The sequence below is a fragment of the Nannospalax galili genome, unplaced genomic scaffold, assembly GCF_000622305.1.
Source record: "Nannospalax galili isolate Female #2095 unplaced genomic scaffold, S.galili_v1.0 scaffold475, whole genome shotgun sequence".
In the NCBI taxonomy this organism is placed as follows: domain Eukaryota; kingdom Metazoa; phylum Chordata; class Mammalia; order Rodentia; family Spalacidae; genus Nannospalax; species Nannospalax galili.
In genome coordinates, this window is record NW_008339435.1 from 4,489,115 (window position 1) to 4,515,254 (window position 26,140).

The window sequence follows — 26,140 nt, forward strand, 5'->3', positions numbered from 1 at the left end:
AAAATATATACATATACATATACATATACATATACATATACATATACATATACAAAAGAGGTTAAATGGAACTACTGTATAATAGGGGGACAATTCCTCTACCAGATATCATAGGTATCAAATAAAAAGCCAAATACAGATTATCTCTTTTTGAGTTGTTGGTCAGTGGAGTCCCATAGTACCTGCTCCAAATCATTACAAGCTATTGCCATTGTTCTTGGTTATCCTCCAAAACTTGATGGTGAGACCCTATGGCCAAGGACACCACATATCTGACTCATAGGACAAGAAAGAATCAAGCAGGTACCAACCTGAAACTTCAACCCTATGGGAAAGCTTTCATACTTCTGGAAGGTTCCATGCACTCTACCAGGGGAGAAAAATTATCAGCAGTCTTACCCAGCTGTGAACTCTTCTAGCTACAGTAAAGCCTGGCCTGGCAAGATACGCCCACTTGTACAATAGTGGTGCAAATGTTATGGCAATAACTATTTTCTGACTGGATTTAAAGCCTCTCCACAACATGGAATCCATACCTAGTACAGTTGACTGGGCCAAAATCTGTGGCTGGCTAGGTCATAGGCCCTAGGGAAAACCTAACACTATTATTCTGCTAAATGGACATAGTAATGAACTTCCCTCTAAATTCTTATCTTAATCCCATAGATTAGTGCATCTCCCAACCCTCATCAGACAAGCTTCTTTTTGCAGTGGATAGAGATTAATACAGGGATTCACAACTGGTGAACATGTAGAGAATAAGAGTCTGAGGAGTGCTTAGCTCTAAATGGGACATCTATTTCACACCTCTAGCCCCAAGGACTCAGTAATCATGGAGAAAGAGGGCATGATTAGCTTGTGAGAGCCAGAGGGATTAGACATCTACAGTGAAACAGTATTTTCTGGACGTGGCTGAGGCTGTATGCTGAAGACTTGCACAAGATCAAGCCAGTCAAAATTCCAGCATGTATAGGGGAGGGGCTCTTGAAGTCTGACCCCTACCTAAGGAGCTCTTGGCAACTGATAACTGCTGAGGGAGGGAGAGTTGGTTTTCTTCAGGGAGGTAAGGCCCTGAGAGGTTTTACCCGTGGTCCAGTAGATAGTCTGATACCCATGTATATACAGGCAGCACTAAAAGGACTCAGCAGGTATTTAATAAAAGAGAGAGTGCACATGAAATTGGGAGAAAAAATGAATGTTGGGATAAGGGAGGGAAATAGAGGGGAGAGCATGGAGGCTGACTTGATCAAAACACATTATATGCATATGTGAAATTTAATATTTTAAAAATTAACCTTTGGAGGCACTGCTTCTTACAAATGGTATAAACTAGACCAAAGCCACAAATTGTGGGTAGGTACTGGTAACTGTCCAATGTAATTCAGCACACATGCAACGGGTACCTGTTCCCATGTGATACACCATGCTCAGAACCACGGGAACTACAGAAGTTAATGACATTGGCCTAGAAGGGGCCTTCGAGAAGCACAGACCATTCGAGTGAAGTGTAGAGGAAAAGTATATTTCCGAATCACTTTTTTAATCAATTGTCTACTAAGTACCTACTGTAGGACCAGGTACTCTTCTAGAGACAGGTTATGGGTCTGAACAGAACAGAGAAGCTATCTGCTCTCAGAAAGCTTAAGGTCTGTTGAATAACACAGAACACTAGCCAACAAAATGCCATTTGGTGAAAATCAAAGTCTAACAAACATTTTATTTAATTAAAAAAATATCTTATTATTTTTATGTGTGTGAGTGTATTGCCTCCAAGTGTGTAAGTGAACCCGTGTCATGCAATGCCTGTAGAGGTCAGAAGAGGGCATCAGATCCCCTGGAGCTGGAGTTACAGATGATTGATTGTTAGCCAACATGTGGGTGCTGGGAATGGACCCTAGGTCCTCTGCAAGAGCAGCCAGTGTTCTTAACTGCTGAGGTACCTCTCCAGCCCCCTGTAAGCATTTTAGAATTTGAAGTTGGAGAAGTACTAATTTGGTTTTTCTGATGCTGTTTGCAGAAACTAGAGTGAAGCTCGGGAGGGAGCAAGGTGGTGACTGAAAATAATGAACATGGCCCTGTGGCCGGGGCAGAGTGGCAGGGGATCAGATCCGAGTGGCAACTGGGACAGGCTCTCTCAAGGTATTGCAGCCAAGGTAAGTTTGGACTTTATCCTGAATGAGACAAAGGAAGCCCTGTGAAGATAATGAGCAAGAAAATGACATAGCTTGATGTTCAAAAAGAGCACTTCAGCTGAGCATGCACAATGGGGACTAACAACAGTGACGAAGTGAGGTGAATGGTACAGGAATCGAGACACTACGTTAGGCTGCTGTGTGAGTTTTAATTAACATGATCACGGCAATGCCTCAGTAGTAGATCTGATCATCAATTCAGCTGCCAGGTAACTAACAGAGAGGTAGTCTACACAGCGTGGATACATTAGACAAAAGGAATGATTCACATCCTAGCAGGATGGAGCAAGATTTTATCAAGCTACTCAGAACAATTTACAACTGGGTTGTTTGCTTCTGGAATTTTCCATTGAATACTTTCAGACTGTGGTTGACCACTGAGAACTGAAACCATGGGAAGTGAAACTGTGGATGAAGGGGGCAAAGGTACTGCTGTAGCTATCTAGAATTGCTTTATTTAACACAGGTCTGTCCACCAGACTGTATGGATGAGAAAAGACAGAGGCCTTTCTTGCTCTGGCCCAGTCAGTAAAAATACAGTTTTTAGGATATTAGGAGATAGAGGTATGGCTCTTAGAATTTTCTGGTGGTGTTTTCATGGAGCTGCCATCTGTTTGTAGGGAAGTTCTCTATTCTGGCATCTGATTTCAGTAATCTGGGAGAACTGTTCCATCCTACAGTGCATTAGCAGGCAGGCACATCTGCTCTGCCTTGCACTGCAGAAACCAAGAGAAAGCTGGTCTGGTGGAGCCTGTGGTCCACCTTGACAATGGAAGACAGTAGCTGCTGTTGGATCCCCCAATTCCTATGGAGGTCAGGTTTTGACCCTGAGTCTTTTGGAGCACGAAAGCCAGGCTGGCATTGCTCTTTATCATTAGTTGTGTTGTCTTGATTAGAAAAGAAAGTCTATGAAGTCTGGACTCAGAATTCTCAAGTCTGGAATTCCTCCCACACATGGAAATCAAGACTCAGTGGAGGAAACAATGCTGCTGTGTTTGTCACCCACATATTTTGGGATCTGACCACGGAGAATAATTTGCTCTTTATCAACACGCTCCTCACCTGGGATTGATAAGGAGATACTGCGGAGCTGCAGTCAGATCCCAGCCAGGTGACTATGTGGTAGCAAAGCAAACACTCAGATGCTCACTGTGTAACTGGAAATGCATTCCTGCCCCTGGCAGGAGTCCCCATTTGCTGTAATGTTTGGACAATTATCAGCAATAAGACATTTTATTGAACAATATTTAGACAATGAGGATAGTAAATGAAACAAGTTAATTATTTCAATGTTAATAAAGAAACATCCTTTCATCTCTTCAGACCACAGACATTTCAGTAGAGTAGCCCAAGTTCTTGGCTGGCCCTAGGCAATGCTGTGAAGTTGGTAACAAGAGTCATCCATCACCTTTCTCTCCCCAAGTGCTGCCCCTCGCCTGGATCCTCTTGTGAACTCCAGTCCTCCTCTAGACATCCCATTCTCCACAGCCTGCAGGGGTTTCTATGGTTTGGGGGCTGCAACTGGACCGTGTAGAACCATTGTGTGAATTAAAAGAAGGGTCCTTTCCTCAGGCAGGTGCTAGGGGCATGGTTTAGAGAGCAGACCCCTGTCATCCCCTTGGCTAGATGCCTTGTACAGGACATAGCCTGCACAGCTGTAATGGGATTCTACCCTCATCCTTCTACTTGATGGGGCATCACTCTCTCCAGTCTGTCTTGCTGGTCCTTTGGACCAGGACCTTCAAATGACTGGTTAGGGGAATGCCTGTGGACCTGAGGGTAGTGTCAGGAAAAAGAGCGGTAAGGAATTTGGTCAGCAGATCATCAGTGCAACACAGTAGAAAGGCAATCCTGGAGCTGCTAAGGTGGTCTTCCTGTCCATGAGCCTGGCTAGCTCGCTGCTGCTTGTGCAACCTCCCCTCCCCTGCAGACTCCAGGCTTTCTACCCTCTCTACTTTAGTGTCTCCTTAAACTAATGCAGAACCTTCAAACAGCATCTCATTCCCAGCCTGCCCTAGCCCCTCTGCTAGCCCTTACTCATCCAATGGTACCTGCTTTGGGGAGACTTTGTCCCCTCCCCACCCCCAAGCATGCAGTCTTATGCCTCATAGACCTGAGGAATGGATTAGTAGCTGGGAGTGCTGTCTTGATCACTCTTAGAGGTGACTCGCTATCTCTCAAATCGTGATGATTCTAGGTCAAGACAGTAAATGGCTGACTTTCCATAGTGCAGTGAGCGCCTTCCCCAGCATGAGGAAGGAGTGCCAGCCATTGTCTCCCTTCTAGAAGCTGGGAGAAGATCCTAGGGAAAGGCATCCTGTCCATCCAAGGTATGCAGATTCATTTCCCAACCAGACACCTGGCTGGGCTTTACTTCTAGGTGCTCCACCTCTCAGTCCTGTGACACCTCATGTGTACCTACCCTATCACATGGACACTCTGTGTTCCCCTCCATATGCTGTACACTGCAGACAGGACACGCAAGTACACAATGCATGCACATGTGTACACATGCACTCATGTACATGTATATGGAAACAATGTACAGGCATACACTTATACACACACACACACACACACACACACACACAGAATACACATACTTTAGAAATTAAGGTTCTGCCACTGTAAACTTCTGCCTCTGGGATGCCCACTCATTAAGAACTTAAGATTCACCAGGTCTGGTGGTGCACACCTTTAATCCCAGCACTATGGAGGCAGAGGCAGACAGATATCTGGGAGACCAGCAGAGCTACAGGGAGACCCTGTCTCAAAAAACTAAGAAAAAAACAAAACAAAACAAGATTTACTTTTTATTATAAGCACTTTTTATAGAGAACTAGGAGGGTAGTGGGTTTGGAAGGTGGCAGAATATTGATCTAAAACTTTGATCTCACATGTGCTCTGACCTCTAAACCCCGGCTCATACCGGGGCTACTTGTGCAGAGAGACAACTGGATGTGCTCTGACCTCTAAACCCCGGCTCATACCGGGGCTACTTGTGCAGAGAGACAACTGGCAAACAGCAGCAGCGCCATCTCCTACCCTGTGTCCTCGGCTGGGCTCCCACCCCAGGCTCTTATGCCTCAGCAGCCCGTGTTATATTAAGGAGGAACAATGTCAGCCTCCCGGCCTCAGCCAGGCCCCGAATTCCGCAGGGGTCACAGGCTGACTGGAGATTTGCCTGGGTTAGTGTCTCACACAGTGCTGGGCAGGCGTGGGTGGTTGATAAATACCATTAGGCAGCAAGGGGTAATGAAGACCACAAGAACAGGCCTTTTCTTAGCAGCTTGGCATTAACTTGTTAGGATGTCCTGGATCCTAGGAGAAGCTAGATGGTCGAGGGTCCGAAATAAACAGCCCCAAGGCCGGCCGAAGACACTTGTTGATAAGAACAGGCGCTTGGCAGGAGGGAGATAGGGCCCTTGGCTTAAAAGGCCGTGTTTGTGCTGCCCGCGGCCAGGAAGCAGGTGGTGCGTGTGAGGTCTGTGGAGTGCTGGTACGGCTTCTTTCCAAACTCGGGGGAGAGGGAGCCTTAATTTGTGGCATCTGCTACTTTCTATGGTGTAAGAACACCCACTAGGGTCAATTTCAAGATACTGTGTGACCTCACTGAAGCATGGAGCTGGAAAAAAAGTTTGTGGCGGAGCAGGTGTGAACCTGTATGAACTGGCTCCAGCACACCGCAGTGAAACATTTTCCTGGATGAGCGGGGAGGACTTCTCTTCATCTTGGGAGCAGAAGTCCTCCTTCTGCCTACCTTTCAGATAAATGAATCATCCCTTCCCTCAGAAAGTCTGCTGCCAACAGAGAGGAAGATCCTGGTTTCTTCGTGGGATTACCCGTCATCGATTCTCTAACTGCCTCTGTGACCGGGTCAGGAGGGTAGGAACTGCATCAGTTCCTCCACCAATGTCATGGGTGGCTAACCCAGCTCCTATCATGAAGTTGGTACTTCATTTGTAGATGGTGAAAGACTGAAAGGAAGAAATACACTGAGACCTAGCAGGGCTCTGCCCCTTGCACTGTGACTTTAGGCAAGGCACTTCCTCCGTTAGCTTTTGGGGTTTCTTTCTTTTTGAGACAGACAAGGGGGTCTTGCCTCTCCCTTTGGCACTGGGTAGGTGATAAGTACTGCTTAATATCACTATTATTGTTAATGAAAAGATCTTTAGATTCTCATTGTAAGCACTCCTTCTAATGTTAATTTTCCTGTAAATAAGCAGAGACATTGGGAATAGGGCAATTTGATTCCTTATTAGTAATTACTAGACTCTCTCTTACTTCCTCGGCTGCTTGAGCTAAAGGACTACTGGTCTAACAGTCAACTAGACTATCCTTATACCAGTACCTGTGATCCTGAACACTCCACAGGCAACTTAAGACAATTTTGTAAAGGTTGCTGCTGACTGCCTCAGATCCTGAAGGCACAGCCCTGGTCAGGGCTACTTGAAACACTTTGTACCAGACTTTTTGCTATGGGACTAATTACTTTACTATTGTTGTGATAAAACACCATGATGAAGGCAACTTATAGAAAAAACAGTTTATTTGGCCTAGGGTTCCAGGGGAGTAAGTGTCTATCATGGGGCAGGCATGGCAGGAGGTACCTAGAGCAGAAACCTTCAAGCAGCCACAGGAAGCACAGCAAAACTGGAAATCTGGCAAGGCTTAAGAGCTCTTAAAGCCCATCCCTAGTGATGTGCTTTCTCCAGCATGGCCACACCTCCTAAAGGTTCCATGACCCTCCACAAACAGTGCCACCAACTGACTAAGTGTTCCAATACTTGGAACCTATGGGGAACATTCTCATTCAAACCACCACAGCTATCATAAATTTTAATGAATTCTCGGTGACTCTGTAACTATTTCTACCTTGGTCAGAGAGGGGAGCACTTGCCTTAGTGTCCTAACAGACTGCTGTGACTGATGCTAAGAGGCACTTCTGTGACCAGCCCCAGACAAATGATCATTATTGATCCAGTAAATGGCTATAATTGGTCCAGTCCACCCCTGTGAATACATATAGGCAGGCTTCTCAGGCTCACTCAGTGAATTGGTTGGGACACTCTCCTGTGCTGCCTGTCCTGGGGTGGCAGCCTGAGACATAAGGCTTCTCTCAAGTGGTCTTTTCTTGCCTACTTTCAATAGTGTAGGCTGAGCGCTGAAAGCCTGAAGAACAGAGCATCAGAGACCACATGGAGCGGTTACCTACTGCAGAGGCAGCAGGATGACAGCCAGTGCTGAGCAGTTGACAGGCCACGCTGTGAGAGCAGCAAGACAACCGACTCCTTGACAGCTGAGGAGCAAGGGTTCTGCAGTGGTCTAGGAGCTAGCAGCACTCTGTTGAGTTCCCCAGCTCTCAAGCAATCAAGTGGGCACCATGGGTGCCTAGCACCTAGCTCCCGTGTGGCCCAAGTTCCCTGTGTCTCATGCCGTCGTCTTCTGGGTACCTGGTGCCTGGCTTCCAAGTACTCCTAGCCACAGCTGAGTTGTGGATGGAGGTCAAGCAACAGCTGCTTTGCAGCTGAAGCAGCAAACACTTTGAGAGGCTAGAACAGGAAGAAGGGCCAGGAAAGCACAGAGAGATTATGAAAGAGAGCAGGAAGTTGGGACAAAAGAAGGACAAAAGGCTTCAAGGAGCCAGAGATGGCAGGCCCTGGTGGCCAACAGAGTTCCAGAGAGCTGTCACATCTTCAAGACCAAGAGTCTCCACCCCAGACTGAGTTCTCTTAACCCTAGCAAGTGCAAAGGGCCAGGGGTCCTAACACCTGAGGCCTGTATGGAAACTGCAACACTAGGGGGTGCAAGTGACTGCTTCTACCTGCACAGACACCAAGGGCAAAGAAAGCTGCCAGATACCAGCACCCAAGGAGCTTCTCCTTGCGTACCCATGATTCCTTATGGTTAGGACAGAGGCACCTTCTGCCAAGTAATTGGTGACACTAGCTTTTCTCCCTCCAACTCCACTTATTAACCATAAGGACTGCATGATTTCTTGTGATCCCTTCAATGCTACAATTCCTTGTTTTTTGAATTGAAAGGTACTGTCGTTCTTTGGTGTTTGCAGTTGTCTCATCAATGCCAGAGAGAAAAAGAGAGAGAGAGAGAAATAGGCAGAGAGAGAGAGAGAAAGAGAAAGAGAGTCATAGCATACACAGGGCCAGGCATTCTAGGAGACCTGACAAGGGACAGGAGGCTTCCAGTGAAATGTTTGTCATTATGTTTCTTATTTGTCGTGAAAGAGTCTACCTGATGGCCAGCCCTGTGGTATTAGGTTTGTCTCAGGAATTCTTTGCCTAAAAGGCTAATATTTTTCCTTGGAATTAAAACTAAAATAAGAAGCGCCAATCAGATGGCAAGCTCCTTACGCAGGTGTAAGACTTTAATGTCTTAGCACCTAAAGCCCAGAACTGTGGGTGCACACAATAAGGACACAGTGATTGCCAGTGAGTAATTAGGGTTAAGATGGACAGCTCTCCTGCAGTAGGTATTATTTTTAATTACTAGTTTTGGTGTCAAAATATCCCTTTACTTCAATATGTTTGCTTAGGAACACAGGCAGACATGCCCTCACATTTATATGTTTTGGTGTCTTTGATCAGAAATTAGAACCCTTAGACTTATTTCTGTTCAAGGATTGTGGAGGACCAGAATTCTTTCTCTGTCTTGGTCTCTAACTCCCTAGCAGAGCGAGTAGCAAAAGCCACGAATTGGTTTCCTGTCCAAAGCTGGTGGCTGAATTAAACTCCTTTCAGGTGGCAGGATTCCCATGCTTTTGTGCTCTCCCAGGAATAAGAGTCAGGAGCTAGTAGGGATCAATCCTGAGCCCATGGTGAGAAAAGAAAAAGGTTGTTCCCTGTCTGTGCATAGCATGACATTGCCTTTCCATGTGACAAAGCCACCTAAATGCAGTGAGGAGTGGTTCCCAGAAATCCATGAGGACTTTTAGTGACTAAAAATGCCCCATGAGAGGAAGAGGCCCTTGGCTACATGGACTCTGTCTACATTTTGGAACAGAAGCCGGGCAAAAAATGGCTGTGAGCCTGGTTATGATAACAACAGCAAGAACAGTAATAAAGCTCAGTGTTTTGAGTCTCGTGCGCCTCATGCTATGTTAACCATTTTATAAGCACTACTGTACTCAGTCATCGCAGCAATATTATGGCCCCCATTTTACAGGAGGCAGAAGTGAGGCTTAACCCACAAATGAGCATCAAGTCACATGGTGGAACACTGACATGGGATTTGACAAGAGATCCTACAACCCTTGTGTGGGGTTTCCTCCCATCCCATTGCCTTCCCTTAAAAAATACCTTGAACTCCAAAGCATTTCCATGAGTCACTGACTAATGTCTGAAGTTTGCTTTCCAAGATCTTACTAATATAGTAAGGATAGCAGTCTCATTGAACAGTTTTTATGCTGGGCTGAATATTACATGCCCCTTCTCCTTTAATCATTTTATAAGGGAAGTATTAAGATGTGTTCACTTCCACAGTTCAGGAAATGAGATTTAGGGAGTTTATATAATTGATTTAATGTTACACAGGAAGGAAAGGCCAAGGCCAGCCTTCTGCTGGCTGTCCTGTCAGAGAGTGGCTTATCGCCTTCTAATGGAGAAAATGTGAGGGCTGCTCAGAGCATTTGCTCCTGGACAGGCATCACTCTGAGCCTTTATCAGCTCCCTAATTTCCTAGTATGAATGAAGCTTCAGAGGTCATGCTTTGACAGAGAAATTTAAAAGCATCAAACCTGCATGTACCAAGGAGGAGACGGCCCACTGACAAGCTGGCTGATGGATGTGATTGAGAAGCCAGAGTGCCACGCCAGGCTCTGAGGAAACAGGGATGGATGACTGGCCTGTGGGGGTGGGGTTTGTGACTTCTGAAGCTGGGTGACAGACAACTTCTTTGCCCCAGCCCTGCAAGGTAGGTAGTGCCCAGGCAACTATGAGACTATGTCTGCAGGAAAATCCATATTTCTATGGAGTGAGTCAGGACTAAATTAGACATAAGAGTGCTCCAACACATCTGAATTTCATCACCATTATATCACTCTTTAGACCTTGTAAATTTTCATAATACTATTTTTGGTAGATTGGCGTAAGCTGTCTACATCTGAGGTATATTACTTTAAACCTACACTAACAGACCAATAAAATGAGGGGTTGGCCAGCTAGTCTCACATAGTAATCTCTTTAGAAGTAGCCAGGCAGAAAAATGAACTAGTCATGAGTAGGTATACTGGGGTGGTCCTGCTAGCACAGACCCTGAACACACCATTTCTTAGAGAAGATTTTGGGATGGCTGCTATGGTAGGCCATGTCCGGCACCCTTCTCCCATAGGGATTCCACTATCTGCCAACCCCAGAACCTGTATCCCCTGAAATTTAGAGTCTTGGAAATGTGAGCTTGATTCATTCCGCCTCCAAGTCATCTTCCTCAAGTATGATCATTATGAGACAGTGCAGGGACCTGAACTTGGTGGCAGAAGAGTCACCCTATGTTACCTAGCAGGTGCCAACCACCATCTCATGTGGCATTACTGTAATGACTGCTGTACTGAAGCACAGGTGTCAGATGATGAGTCTGGATATTTGGAATTGTTTTTCATATAATTATACCCTGTGCTACCAGCTCTGCAGAGGTCAGTGTGCCTGCACAGGGCACATGTGGTCTCTGCCTGGGTGCCCTGTCCTTACTTGCCTGCCTGGTACCCTAGCCCCAACTCCCATCCCCTTCACTTGGCTTCTTGCACACGGATACTAGAAGCACCTCCTGTCCCTTCTGTGGCCCAGAAACAGACTGTCTCCTCTGGAGACAGGTGCTTTTCCTCTCTGGGGCCCTTCCTTCCCTGTCTCCTGGGCTCCTCCTGAGCTAATCCACCCAGAGCTGAGATTGCCCTGCTGCTTCTGCTTTTCCCCCACCCATTCTTTCTCGACCTTTCTTTCCAATGGTATCTTAAATCCTAAGCCTCCACTTTTGTTCTCCATTTTAAAGACACAAGTCCACAGTGGGTTCTAACTTGTAAGGGCAATAGCTCCAGATACATAGATGTTGAGGTGGAGCTGGTTGCCATGGCCTGTCCCACTTTAGGGTCAGCTCATCTAGAAGGACAGGTGTCTCCAGAAACTTACACTGAAGCCCGTGTCTTCCTCCTCTAGGAGGCCTTCCCCAAACTGCTGACTGCCCCTGATTGTTCCCTTTTCTGATCTTCTAGAGTAAGCCACAAACTGTGCCACTCTTATTGGTTACTTGTTAAACTGCTCATCCAACAAATACCTTTTGAGCTTCTACTATGTGAAAAACTATTTTATGAACACAACCAATTTCCTGCCCTCACCCTCTAGTCTTGTGGAGGAGAAAGTAAAAGAAGAAAACAAATTCAGGTAATGTGAAATAAACAAAGCATATGACAGAGTGGGGTGGCAGGGTTTGGTGTGGGTGGAGATAGATATTTGAGATTAGAAGGAACAGGAAGTGACATCTAGGCAGACCAAAATGATGAGCAAAAGCTAACCATGTGCAGAATTGTGGGCACTGGTTTCCCCACTGGAGGAACAGCAAGTACAAGGCCCTGAGAGGACACCCGAAGCGTGTGTTAGGCAAAGCAAGAAGGTCAGTTTGGTTTTGGCACGGCAGGCAAAGGCAAGAGTGACAGGAGATGCTGGAGCATCTGTCCAGCTCATTTAAGGCACAGTTCCTCCCCCTCAACACTCCTGGCGTTTGGAGCCAGGTAATTCTTTATTTGGGAGACTCTTGTGTACTGTTAGGGTGTCTAACTGCATCTCTGGTCTCTACCCACCAGACACCAGTAGTGTTGCCTTGTCTTGTGAAAACTCAAACCGTCTGCAAATTTTGCCAAATGTCCCCTGAGAGGAAAAATGACCCCCAGTGAGGACCCCCTGCAATGAGGCCAGGCAAGAATATGGCTTTAAACAAACAAACAAACAAACAAACAGAGTTTCATATAACCCAGGCTGGTTTCGTAATAATTGAGGATAACCTTGAAGTCCAGACCCTCCAGCCTCTACCTCCTAAGTGTGGGGTTAAAAATGTATACCACCATATTTGGTAAGAGTGCGGGTTTTATTCTATGTTTAATGGAAAGTGATTAGAGGCTGAGGAATACCGTGGCATGATTTCCACCTGCAGGAGGATGTGCTGACTGCTGCTGAGTATGCAGGAAACAAGACCGAAGGAAGGAGGGTCCGGGAGGAGCTCTGGGTGAGCAGCGATGATAGCTCAGACTAAACTGGCAACAGCGGTGGTAAGTGACTGCTGGATTCTGAACAAGACTTTGGGTCAACTGGTGAGGAGTGCTGAGGAGCAAAATAGAATCGAGGACAATTTCTGGATTATTCTGTGGGAATAATTCTATCATTATCTAAAAACAAGAACACTAAACTAAGACTAGGAGAGGAGTAGTTTGGGGGGTCAACAATTCTAAATCTGAGACGTCCATTAGATATCCAAGTAGACATGCCAGGAGAACGTAAGAGCCTGGGCCCAAGGGAGAGGTCCAGAAAGGAAACAGACATCCAGGATCTTAGGTCGTGTTTATGCTGGGCAGGATGAGATCATCCAGGAAGAGAATGATCTGGAAAATAAAGAGGATCCTGAACCAAGCTCCAGGGACTATTTAGAGGTCAAGAGGAGACAGAGAAGCCAGCAAAGGAGTCACCAGAAGGGAGCCCACAAGGGACAAGGAACACTAAGAGTGCTTTGTGGCCTCAGGTTCTCTGCACTGTGGTCTCATCTGCCTTGAGATGTCCTCAGCCAGGCCACTGAGTACTGAGGGCATTCCTCATTCCTCACTCACCTGCATTCAGTATCCCAGTACCGCACTACTGGGGCACATGCTGCAGAGAAGCAGATGACTGAGCAGCTACCTCTCTTAATCTTTCCTACGAAGTGCTAGTAGTTCCATTTTACATCCAGGAACACTGACAACAAATAGCTGCAGCATGTGTGTCCCTCGTGGGCATTTTAAGCCCTGTCCCCAGGACTAGAACCTGGAGAATTCCATTCCACACTCTGGCCTTGAACTCTGCCCCCAGGGCCTGCTCAGTGCATGGGTGTCTATCTGACCAAGGCAGGAACACCTTACTACTTCCCAGGCTTCTGAGGGTTCTTCTCCATCTGCTTCTGCTTTTAGGATGGGCAGTCCCTCATCTGATGCCAGTGACTGCCAAGGTCTCTCACCCTACCCTGAGCAGAACCGGCACAGCACCAGACTCCGACACTCCCTGTCCGTGCCTTCACTTCTGCACTCTTGTATCTATATCCCAGGTGTTTGCCTGTCCATGGCCATGGATGATGCAAGGCCCCAGAAACGCAGGCCAATATTGTTATTATCCTCACTCTATGGATTGAGAAACAGGTTCAGAGAGCTTCTGTGATTTGCCCACGTCACACAGTGGATAATAATAGCATAGGTTTTTCTGAATGAGTGATAGTTCTTTATCTCCTATAAACATAGTACTAAACTGAAAGAAATTATATCTGAATTTTTCTTTCTTTTGTAAAAACTTTCCCAATTTATAAGTCATTGCTATGGACAGTTTTGTTGAATTTTCTCAAGCACCAATGTTGTAACGTTATAGGTCAAAAACTCTTTAATCATATATAATCCTGTAATAGGTAATAATTAACAAAGTTGAAATGGCTGGAAGGTGAGCAATCAATATAATTTTTTTTAAGTTACTTTAAAAAGTAAAGATGCTTTTCAAAGAACTATTGAGGCTATTTGCTGCTCTATTAGGCTTGATGCTTTCTGACATATCATGCTCTTTTTTGGAAAAATGTGAAATGAAGGATACTTAAAAGCCCCACCCCTAAAATATTTTCTTTCATTTCCAAGATCCAGGGATGCTGACACATGGGCATGAAATCCAAAGTCAGGCTTTGGCATCTGACCTCTTCAAAGAGGAAAATGAAAACGTTGCCAAGTGTTCGCACTTTGCCTGTGGAAAGCTCAGAAACAACACCCTTGAACACAGATCAAAAGAAAGGTAATTTGTTTCAGACACAAGAAACTTTCTTGGTGGCCAGTCATTTCTGGGACAAGTGATTCCATTTGTCAAGTTTCAGAAAAGGCAGAAATACACTTTTCCCTCTTCTTGTGGGCACAGAAAAAGTCAGTCAGCATTTGCTTTTCTGAAGAACCAGGTGCAGCAGGATTGAATTGAAATGCATTTCCACTGCCTCTCTTTCCAGTTCAAGACAGCTCCCTGCCGCCTGGCACAGTACTATCTGCCTGCTAGGGGGTGAGACTGGGTCTGATGGGACAACTGTCTCTCTTCTGTTATAAATGTTAACCAAATGTGCCCTTGCTTGGGCCATTAGTTTTTCAGGAGAGTGGTGAGAGAAGAGTTGAATGCTCTGATACAGATGAAAATTACCTCTAGGGCCAGGTTCAGCTTCCTCCCCAGTCTGTCCTATTGTCCTGCAACTTCAAACTGCCTGGAAGGAGCAGTCAATCATTGGTCTGGGCAGGAATTCAGCCTTGGAGGAGGATGTCACAAATAATCCTCTGTGAGTCTTAGTGGTGAAAAAAGAGCCTAGAGGGAAAGCATTTTGCTAGAAGAGTTGGTATGAGCCCCTGGGGAGCAAAGGGAGGAAAGCAAGGCTTCCATGCAAACAAAGCCTCAGACTGTCTGTCATCACTGATCTGCCCTCAGGGCCACATTAGTCAGGCTCTCAAGGAAACTGGGATGGTCACCTTTGTGGCTCAAGAGTCCAATCAGTGTGGGTCACTTTCTCCTGTGCCCTCTACTAGAACCCAGGTCAGGGACCAACTACTAGTTGAGCTGGGGGCAAGGTTGGAACTTGTCTTAGCTGAGGGTGAAGGTGTTGCTTCCAGTCCAGCTGCTTCTATGGCAGAAGATGGGCAGCTCCAAGCCTCACTCATGAAGAAGACGCCAAATGAGTGCTCCGAGCAAGAAATTCTTTAGAATTTTGACAACTGTCAACATTTTAATGGTATTTTGGCTCTGATAAAATATACTGGAGTGTGGGGGCTGCTGGAGAGATGGCTCAGCAGTTAAGGGCACCGGCTGCTCTTGCAGAGGACCCAGGTTCGGTTCCCAGCACCCACATGGCAGCTAGTCTGTAACTCCAGTTCCAAGGGATCCGACATTGGCATTGCATAACACAGGTGCACTTCCATACATCAGGCAATACACTCATACATATAAAATTAATAAATACAATATTTAAAAAAAATATGTGGAGGGAGAAGGAGATGATCTTGTGTGAATAGGTTTTTCACTGTACCACACTAGGACCAAAGCACTCAGTGACAGGACCAGGAAATGCCACTGCATCCCTCTGACTGTTCCCAGTGACAGAGACATGTGCCTTGTGCCCCCTTGGACAATCACTGTCAGGGTCACATCTAGAGGAGCAGAATCCAGTGAGATGGCTTTGCAAGCCTGGGAAGGGGAGAAGGTAGGGCCAAAGACAAAGTACGATCGACACTGTGTCTTTGCTGGGCTTGCAAAGAAAACGTAAATTTCAGGGACAAAACCATCGTAGCTTTGATGAAGTTAAGTAGTCACAAGGGAAAGGGCAAAGAAAGGGAAGAGGAAGGGGTGGATGAGGAGGAGAAGGAAGGAATGGGGAGGCTAGAGCACGGAGTGGAAGGGGAAGACAGACAGGCCACAGCAGCCCGCCTTTGCCAAGGACAGACACTGCACCGGGCACTTCTTACACCATTATCATCTAATCTACGTAGCGTCTCTGTGACACAGTCATTAGCCTCACTCTACAGAAGATACTGATGTTTAAGGCTGTCCAAGACCAGTGAGAAAGCAGAGCCGTCACAACCCGAAGTTGTCTGGCTTCAGAGCACTGCCCTTTTCTAGAATACTAACACTCTGTCTTTCGAACCAGCAGTTTTCAAAGTTGTTTAAAACTATAACTCATAGTTTAAAAGAAAATATTTTCCATCATGAGCTAGTTCACACATGTCCGTGCATACACAAATATACAACTGAAAATGAGATTTCATTGTTGCCTACAGCGAATATTGATTTTTAATTCTTTCACTCAGTTCCCCCCTCCCTTCTTCTCTCCTTCTTGTTTCTTTTCTTCCCTCTCTCTTTCCCTCCCTTCCTTCCATCTCTTCCTTCATGCCCCTTCCTCTCTCCACTTTGATGAATATGGTATCACTAAATTTATCTTCCAACAGGCTAAGGTGTCTCAACCTGTGCTTTGAAAGATATTTTTCCTCCTGTGAACAGTTGATTTGAAGCGTCTCTCTGCCTCCTGCTGATATGGGTGGATGCGGGCAGTGTCCTGCTGCTGAGGCACACTGCTAATTGTGTACTCTGGATCATCCTTCTGCCAATGGGGATATCATTAATAAAATATTTCAGAAATTACAACTATCTGACAAAGCCATTGCTTGGAAAAGAGTCAGCCCAGGAAACCATCCAGAGCACATAATCGCTGATCACAGGCTCCGACGGGTGATATTTTAGGCAGTTGGTGCATGCTTTCTGCAAAAGAGACTATTTTCTCTGCTTTGAGAACCTAAAGAATTCACGTGCTCTGATGGGCCATGTGTGGTCACCATGTAACAATAAATACCAAAGGAAAGGAAAAACGCCAGGGCTTGTGGGACCCGGTTCCCCCACTAGCGAGAGTGGAGTTGTCTGTCCCAATTTTGCTGCGTACAGCCAGGATCTGAAATTAGACTGTTTTTCAGAGAAGTGTGTGTTTCCATCCTGGTTTAGGATTCAAAGAAGATTCTGTCTGACAACGAGGGACAGCGGTTGGGTTGGTTGAATCAGATTAGGTCATGGAAAGCGAAGCCCAGATCAGGTGGCTGAGCACGGCAAGTTAGTCCTGACGAGCTGGGGACTGGTGACTTCACTCTAAGCAATGTGCACGCTAATTGAGAAAACATGTTCCTGTGATGTCCTCACGCAAAAATCCAGATTTATGAATTTTTTTTTTATTCCTAAGAATTCTTTGAATATTTGCTGTGCATGTCTATACATCCTCCAGAGCACCACTTAGCATCGACTACGCTGTATTTTTTTTCTGTGGTGACCTGGATCTGGGTTTTAAAGGGTGGGATTCTGACAGAGGGCATCGGGCAAGCAGCCACAGGCCCTGGAGGGAAGCAGGAAGAGGCCAGGGAAGGGGAAGAGAGAGAATCTATGCCCTCTATGCTAAAATTTTAGGGACAGAGACGGCAGGAATGCCTGGGTCCTTGAAAAGCAGCTGTGTTGAGGGTTTCTGGAGGGCCCTTCTGAGTCATGCCCAGGCCGGGTCTTCACATTGCCCTCAGATTCCAACACCTGTGCTCACCCAAGCTTCGGAAGCAGGGCTCAGACTTCTCTTCCCAGGCTTGTCAGTCCAGCTTTTTCTCCTCTCACCTTCCCAGTCACCCTCTGCGCGTGGCATTCCAATCCCTGCTCACAGATGAAGAAACTGAGGCTGACACAGAGCTAATAGAAGTTGAAACTCCAGTTCCGATGAATCTTGTGCCAGAACTTCTGAAATACACTACAGGACTGCAGGGCCCTCCCTGGCCTACCTGGGTTCCGGCTCCTTCCCTTATCTCTTGGACCTGAGAGCCACACAATTAGTACTTCTTGAATGGGTTCCTGTTTTCATCGCACTGGCAACTGCTCCAAGGTGTGAATTAAGATCAAAAGATAAAGGAGCCTGCACACAGATTTTGTTTGAGCCGGTGGGATTTACTTTTATCCCCGACCCCTAGGCTAGAGATTGAATCTAGGGCCTCATACATGCCTGCCTCTTGCCCCTAGCCTCCCCCAACCCCACTTTTGCTCCTTATTTTGAGACGGGGTCTCACTAAGTTGCCCAGGCTTGACTTGAATTCACTCTGTAACCCAGACAGCTTCTTTGAACATTTGACTGTAGTGCTCCAGCCTCCCAAGTAGCTGAGATGACATGCCTGAGCCACCAGGCCCAACTTCACAGGGCTGTTTTGACAGAGAGGAAATGATACATTCAAACTAAAAGTTTTGCTTTATCTTGAGCAGTTATTAAGTTTAGTCACATTAGACCTACCTACAGTCCTGCAAAATAGCAGGTGGCCCGTCCCCTCTCAGCAGGGAAAATCCCTTCTAACTTTCTATAGTCCCTAGTCACCTGTGGCCTCACCCTCCTCCTATAGGACCTGATGAGCCTCAGAAACAAGTTTCCTCTTGACTCTTGAGCAAGCTCCTTGAGACAGGATTATGAATTGTATTTATCATGTGTTCCCCAGGAGCATGTTAACCAAAATGTAAACTGAGAGAAGGAAATCAGCTACTGGCCCTGGTAGGCTGGTATATAAGGGACCCTCCCCTGTGGACAGACCACAGGCCAGCCGAAGCTGTCCACCACCATGGCTGCACCTGTGGGTGCTCAGTGGCAACCTCCGTCCTCCTCTTGTAAATCTGACAAGATACTTGGGATCCTAAACACACAGAGGGGCTGCTATACAGGGAAGAGAGTCAGAACATGTTCAAAACTACCAGTAAATACAGCCATTCTCAAGAAAGGCCTTATTTTGAGAGAATTGCCCAACATTTTCTGACAGCAAAGTCTGAGAAGTTTAGCTCCAGAAGAAAATTACAGGCAAATACCCACCAATGTCCTTTGACCCAGATATGAGGCAGATATAATTCAGAAGATGAAATTCTATCCAAGTGAGAATGTTAATTATACAAGGTCAAGACACAGATGAGTATATTCCTAGAGACTTCTGTATGTATACAGAGACACCGATGTACAAAGGTGATGTTGTCCCACCTGAAACCAAGGCACCACCAAGGGAGCTTGGTCCTACCCCAAGTGGAGGAGGAGCCTGAGGGGAGGAAGTTCCCATTTGCCTCAAGCCTGTTTTGTGCCAGGCCCTGTGGTGTTCCACCAACACCATCCCATTAGGGCACAACAGTCAGCGTAGGCAAAGCTATGAGTTTTAAATGCAACGGAGGAAACTGGCCCTCTGGGTCTCTGTTGCTGCCTCCTATCTCTCTGGTAAATTAACCTAACATCTTTCAGGCAATGAGAAATCGTTATGATTTCTCTCTTTAAATTTTTAAAATTTTTACATTTTTTATTTTTGGCTGATACAATGCAAAGAGGGAAGAGGGAGCCCATCTCTCTTGCCATCTCCCACATGTCATGGGAGGTTCAGGGATATGGTTATTCACAATGATGAGGTGGAATCTCCATCAGCTGACCTCTGAGCCAAGTCTACTCAGATCCTAAAATGGGATGTCATTTCACCAGACTGAGCGGGTAAGAAATGCAAGTCACCTTATGAGTAATGAGGGTTGTAAACCACAGTGATGGTTGTAAATCTGAAGACTGATGTGACACTTTCCCCTACTCCAGCCCAGGCAAGGGCTGAGTTCTCATATTTTACCAGGAGGAACTGTTGTCCCTGGGCCCACTTAGGAACAGCATGCAGAGCTCGGTGATGAACGCCACCAACCCTCAGTACTAAAGGCACAGCCAAAGGAAACAGGAAAACCAGCCTTGACCATACATTTTCTCTCCTATTTCATTGACTTGAGAGTAAGGAGCAAGTATGTGTTCCTACAATATCCTTCAAAGACAGCAAATACCTTGTGGTTGCTGGGAAACCATTCCAGTAGCAGTGTGTTGTAACTGCCCATCATGGAACAGCTTCTGTGCAAAACTTGGGCTGTACATTCCTGTCAACTTCATAGCCAGATTCAGCCACTTGCTGGGACCTCCACCTGCAGAAGTCACCGCAGATCATGCCAAAACCTTTCAAGCTGCTAGCCTACCGATGAATTTTCAGAGAAGTCCTGACTGTCTAACTCTGACTCACACAGCTACTAATAAAAAGACTTGCTGCACGTGCAAAAGGTTTGCCAAACTCTTGGGCAATTCAAAAACCATTGTAGCTAGCCCCACCTGGGAGATTTTTGTCATCAGATTGGCCTCATTTGGGGATTCCTTCAAGTCTCCTACATCCTCTCTCTCTCAATCTCTCTCTCTCTCTCTCTCTCTCTCTCTCTCTCTCTCTCTCTCCTCTCTCTCCTCTCTCTCCTCTCTCCTCTGTGGCTTATATAAAACCTATCCGTGTGTGTGTATATATAAGCCAGAGACCAATATCAGGTGCCTTCCTCTATTGTTCTTTGCCTATTTATTTATTTATTTATTTATTTATCTATTTATTATTTTTGAGACAGGGTCTCTCACTGAGCCTACAGCTCACCAATTTGGCTAGACTGGTTGGCTAGCAGGTCCTAGAAATCCTCTAATATCTACCTCCTCAGCCCTAGAACTACAGGTGCACCCCACCATGCCTGGCTTTTTACGTGGGTGCTCCAGATTTGAACTTAAGTCGTCATGCTTGCACAGCAATCACTTTACCAACTGAGCCTCCCATCTCCCCAGCCCCTCTCTTTTCACATTCATTTCATTAGGACTCGACCCCCAAATCTGAGAGTCCCAACTCTACATTAATTTTCTCTTTTACTCCTACTAACTTGGAGGGTGAGCAGCAAGTACGTGTTCGAATATGCCCTCCCAAAATATTTTCATCCATTTGCACTAGAAATAAATGGTTTGCTTTTTTGGCCCCTGATGAGAGCATGTGGCAGAGGTGAGGATGAAGGTGAGCTGTTTTATTTGAGAACAAGTCCAGTGCCTCAAGCATCACCCCTTGGTGCAGCGTTGCCAGCCTACTCTTCTTCAAATGTCACATTATTGATTCTCATTTATCCTCACAGCTTGGTTACTTGTAGTAATTTGATGTCAACATGTGCTCATATTGTATTAAGTTCTGTCAGTGCCAGGAGTGAGAGGGTCAGGGCTCTGCTGTAGGGAACACATCTCTTGGTACCAAAACACGATCCCTTTAGCAAAGGAAGGAAAGATTTCCTCCAGTGCTGGATACTCCAAGAGCAGGCAGTCTGCGTGTGCTGTCAACAGCATATGGCAGAGGAGGAAGCTGCCATGCTCTAATGATGCTCCCTCCTATTCCCCCACTCTTTCTGGTTCTCTTTGCCTATGGGTCATTTGTAGTGAAATTCTAGGCACAGAAAGCAGAGGGTGGCACCTGGCAGGCCCACAGCACTGAAGTCCCTCTTGATGGGGGCGCTGAGACTGATACTCAGGGAACGAAGACTGGCACTAGACTTCTAAAGTCCCACTTCTATGTTGGCATCACAGATGCCCCAACAGAAAGGCCTCCTGGAAGAAAGGTTTTATTGATCATTCCCAGGGGAATGCTTAACTGGGAGCATCATTAACCTTTAACATGAGCATTTAGCTTACACATGGAAGCAAGCCTGGTTGTCACAGTGACTTCTGACATTTAGCAGATGAAGCAGGGATACTGAACGTCTGCACTGTGCAGATGAGATTTGCCCTGATGTGTCAAGAGCCCCATTGGAAAATGGCATCATGCAATACACTGGTCTCATAGATTTCTTGAGGTTAATGATTTGTTCAAAGTCACAAGACTGCTTTCTTCCCTTTTTTTACAACTGAGAAGCCCGCCATGGGAAGTTTACCCAAAATATAGGAGAACATATCAAGAGATCATCTGGACTTTTATATCTGATTCCTACTATGTTGGAAAAGTCTACAGAAACTTTCAAAAGCATAATATAGTTCACAGAAGAACAAAGAAAACATAGTAATCTACAAGTAACACTTCCCTATGATATGGCCTCATTTTTCTGGTCTCATCTGAATTTTGTGGCTGATGCTCTATTCTTTTCAGCAAAAAAGGTTACATCCAGTTGGAAGGCCAGTGACTCTAAAGCCTTTGTTTCTTTATTTTCACGTTGGTCTTGGAGTCATCCTAGTCTCACTGTTTTGAGTCAGAATCATAGCTCTGTCCTGACTGTAAGGCTCTGCGTACCCCAGAAAAGGACTGGGTCTTTCCTCCTCATTTACTTGTCTGACACTGCCATACAGTATTTTGTGAAACAATATTCATCCCCTCAGAGTTGATTTCTTAGGACTGGCTAAGTTTGAGAGCAGCAGCTGTAAGGTCAGAGATACCAGACAGAGACAGAAAAGAGAAGTATAGGTTGTTTGCTTCTCAGATATCTAGAGGTCTTATGCAAACCCTCAGCAAACCTATGCCTTCTTAAGAGCAGAGGACCTCTTCGGGATCTTGAAATGCTTACAAGTTCTTATTAGGAGAAGGTAAATGGTCAGGCCTCTGGACTCCAGTATTGATATCTGTGGGATTTGGCCACAGCCCTGCTGCATGCCTCCCGAAGAACAGCAGTGGCCATACCTGAGTTTCTCTGCAGCTTGAAGGCACTGTGCTCCACAAGTAAGCAGCAGTCATGCTCAGCACTCGTTTAACAGTGAAGTTGTTGAAGTTGATTTTCTCATCAGTTGAATCTCCCTAATGATGAGAAACTTCCCTGGGGCTCCAGCCCTGCCCTGCCCTGCCCTACCCTCCCTGCTGATGTAGGCAACTGGGGCCCCTTTCCTGGCCCTGCACAGAGTTCTCCCTGGAGGAGAATGGGGGTGTGGAGCCTCATCCTTTCCTCTCACTGGCCCTCAGGGTACAGGAGTGTGTGGTGGGTTACAGGAACATGTGAGAACCTCATTCCTAGCTAAAAGTTAAAAGTAAGGAGTTAAGAGCCACCAAGCATTAGGATGATTGTCTTGAATGGACCCTGTTCTTCAACCTTTCTCATGGATCTGGGCTGCTTCAGGTGACTGCCCAGGAACAGCCCTGGTTCCAGCTGGCTATAAAACCCTAGGTCACTCCAATATCACATCATGTGCCTGGTGCCCGAGAGACTGTGGCTTCTTATCTGTGGTGTCCCTTACCATTTTCTCTTGAAAGCTTCTCTTTTTTTTCCCACCTGCCTAAAGATGTCAGGAAAAGGAGATATGGCAGAATGTGCCATTAACGTCAGCCCTTGCCAACTACTCAACAAGAGGTACATGCACATCTTCTGCAAGTCAATGCCAGCTAGGCCAGCCTCCCCCAGACCATGCTCTCCTCCAGCTGCCTGTCCCCTGTGAACCTCTGGGAATACTGCCCAACATGAATTAGCATTCAGGTCGCCAGGCTGACACATGACTTAACAGAAGAAACTCATCAGGCTTAACATGGCCTTTCTCTGACTCTGCAGGGAGGGAAAGTTTCATTCGGTAGGAAATGCTACCACTGGGCAAGAAAGGAGGCGGGGGCCAACTGCACTGCCCTGCCCTTCTCCACTGTTTGGAGTGAGAGAAAAATGTCCCCTTCAGCAAACTTAAATTACAGTGCCAGGGGTTCAAGATCCTGGGAAGAAGTTACTGCTGGGATCTTCACGGACATTTCTGCATTTGTGCAGTGCAGCTAGCCTAGTAGGAGGTGAACTGGCATTGGCCGAGGATGGAGCCCAGGGCAATGAATCAAGTGCCTTTTCTCCAGGATTTTCACTGACCTCCCATGACAGATGGGGGCAGAAGCACCCAGGAGAGCACTATTTTGGTTTCCAGCTGGGAACGTGCACTGAGCTTTCCTTAATACCCACAGCACCCAAAAGGTTTTGCTGTAATACACTTTAATGCATGAAACACCCATAAATTATCCTTCAAACTGTTACAACTTCCAGCCTGGAACAACTTGGAAAAACCAGCCTAGCAAGCAGGCCCTTTAAAAAAAAAAAAAAAAAAAAAAAAAAAAATCTCTCAAGTAAACGTGCAGAGAAAGGTCAAGCAGAAAACACCTTCCAGAAGAATCTCAGAAAGTTTTTTGAGCGCAAGAGCTTTATAATCAAACGGAGCTAACTCCATGTTTATGTTGGCTCAAAGTTGCAACTCCCTGACCCCAGAATCCTCCCTCTCCCTCACCTACAACCTCTCTGCCTGAACCCAAGGGCTCCTGCTGCGCCCCCCCGCCCCCCTAATCCTCTGTGCCAGCTTTCACCTCACCTGGTAGAAGACAGCTGAAGGTACACGAGTGACCCAAGCAGTAGGGACACGCCTTGGTTCAGCAGGCTCCATGAAGGGCCCCAGCGCACGGAAACTCCGTAGTTGGAGCGCCGGCTTCCCGTGTCAATCCCGGGCACCCACAATCTGGACTCTGAGTTCTGTGACACACAGAGGTCCGGAGACCCGTGTTCAATTCCTCGCACTGAGTCTAGTGCGCCCTGGCTAGCTCACGATCTTACCTGGGGGCGGGGTAGCAATTTGGGGACTCTGCGCACAACCCAGACCGCGCGCAGTGCACTCACCCTAATCCGCACGGGCCACCACCCCTCCACCCTGGCACGCACGCAGCCCGCGCATCCCTCTCTCCTTGCTCCCTTGTGCGTTTCCCCTTCTAAACCAAGAGCTAGTCTTCCCTGGAACAGCCGTGCAGCTTCTGCAGGGGCCAGGGTTATCTATTGTACTTCTGGCCATCCTAGGACCTGGAAGTCCACGACCAGAGAAAGCCTCGTCCCCTTGGTCTCCCCTGCCCTCTAAGGGTCTCGCGCTCCTATATCCACTCCGGACACTCCTTTCAGAGCTGCGTTTCAACCCATGGGAGCGCTCACCAGACCGAAATCCATGCAAATGGTCTCCGGGAGCCCAAGCACCCGAGCCCGCCCGCACGGCGCAGCGCCCTTGTCGGGACTCGGCTCAGAGCAGCCTGACTCACCGTTGCGCTCCCCTCCGGCTCCAGGCGCTCTCTGCTGTGCTGGAGCTTGGAGCAGCTTTAACAGGCTTCTTGAATGTTTTTAGCTCCTCCTCCCTCCTGAGTCACACCCTTTCCAAATCCTGCCCCCCACCCCTCCCTCAGCGCCCCACCCCCATCCCCAGTCGCGCACCTGCTGTGCCTGGACCGAGATGCAGCGCCTTAGGGGTCCTGGGGATGTGAGATCCATAGCATCCGGGAGGGCTCACTGGACCTGCCAGGGAAGGACTCAAACCTCCTGAGGTCATATGAAAATCCGTTGGGTCTTTGGGGCAGAATGCTCAAAGCTGGGACAGAAATTTTCTGGGGCACTAGGCAGGGGTGCTGTTCCCAGGTGCCAAGGGGTGGACAGGCTGAGTAGGGCAGAGTTGCTTGGAGCTTTCCTAGCCTCTCTGCCCTGGCTCACAGCCTTGACAGACTCCTGGGTTGGCTTATGACCCCTTGGTCGCCCTGGACATCAGCTGTTCCTCGAAGGTCTGAGGGAGATAAAAGAACAACCAGAAAGCTCCTGGAGTGGCAGGGGCTTCTCTGACACCAGGGAGGAGGATGGTAACAGGTCTCAGGGCCAGGTAGCTAGAATGACCAGAAAAGGTGATGGGTCAAAGAGCAGAGGACTTCGGGTGTTAAGACACCCCACTTACTTACAGCCAACCTTAAGACTCTGAATTGCAGGAGCTTCTTAGGAATTGTGAAATCTCTGATATTGGAGGTGGATTTGTGTCTGTATGTGATGTTTACATTTTTCTTGGTCTGGGGCCCACAGTTTTCAAAAGCCAGTGAGTACACAGTAGGAGACCAAAACTTCTGCTCCATCCCAAGCCCTGCTCCAACTCCATTTTATTTCTGTTATGGACTTACCCTCAGCCCTCCAAAATTTCTTGGATTTAATAGATTCAGAGGCTGGCAAGGGGCTCGCCTGACTTGGGCCTTCTTCTTTCCCCTGGGATGTTTCCACCTCAAGTAGGATGTTTCCTACTTGTTTTTCAACAAGTGTGCATGAACACTTGTAATAAGGTTCTAGGGTCTTTGAAAATGTGCACTCCACACACCAATATCCTGGTTGAGCTGTCAAATGACTTCACTTCTTCCTTTAGAAAGGCACGTGGACCCCGTGGCCTATATGGATGCCACAGGAAGAGTGGCAGAGGGTGAGTGAGATACTGAGTCTCCACACTGCTGGGGACACCTTGCCAGTGCAGCTCAGCCAAAGGACGTGTTCCATGCTGCTCTTCTATCACCAGCGGAGCATACTTGGGAAGGTGAGAACCTGCCAAGTTCCCTGGACACAGATTTGTCCAAGCTT

General features: G+C 46.9%; 1 protein-coding gene across 7 annotated transcripts in view; it reads right to left on the minus strand.

Moving 5' to 3' along the window:
• The window catches only part of Ngf (nerve growth factor), a 57,000-nt gene extending 32,159 nt beyond the window's left edge, over positions 1 to 24,841 (minus strand). For 2 of the 7 annotated variants that reach the window (XM_029564012.1, XM_029564009.1), the window contains exons 1-2: positions 24,093 to 24,170; positions 22,450 to 22,563 (exon numbers count right to left, since the gene is read on the minus strand). Coding sequence is in view for 1 of the 7 variants with exons in the window: in XM_029564011.1 (XP_029419871.1) it covers positions 12,325 to 12,332 (8 nt within the window). In the remaining 6 variants the exon portion in view is untranslated. Of the gene's footprint in view, positions 1 to 12,324; positions 12,350 to 17,513; positions 17,594 to 22,449; positions 22,564 to 24,092; positions 24,251 to 24,801 lie in introns of those variants that run through there. The other 5 variants (XM_029564013.1, XM_029564014.1, XM_029564010.1 and 2 more) reach the window with 5 other exon arrangements.
• Between the last annotated feature and the right edge of the window lie 1,299 nt (positions 24,842 to 26,140).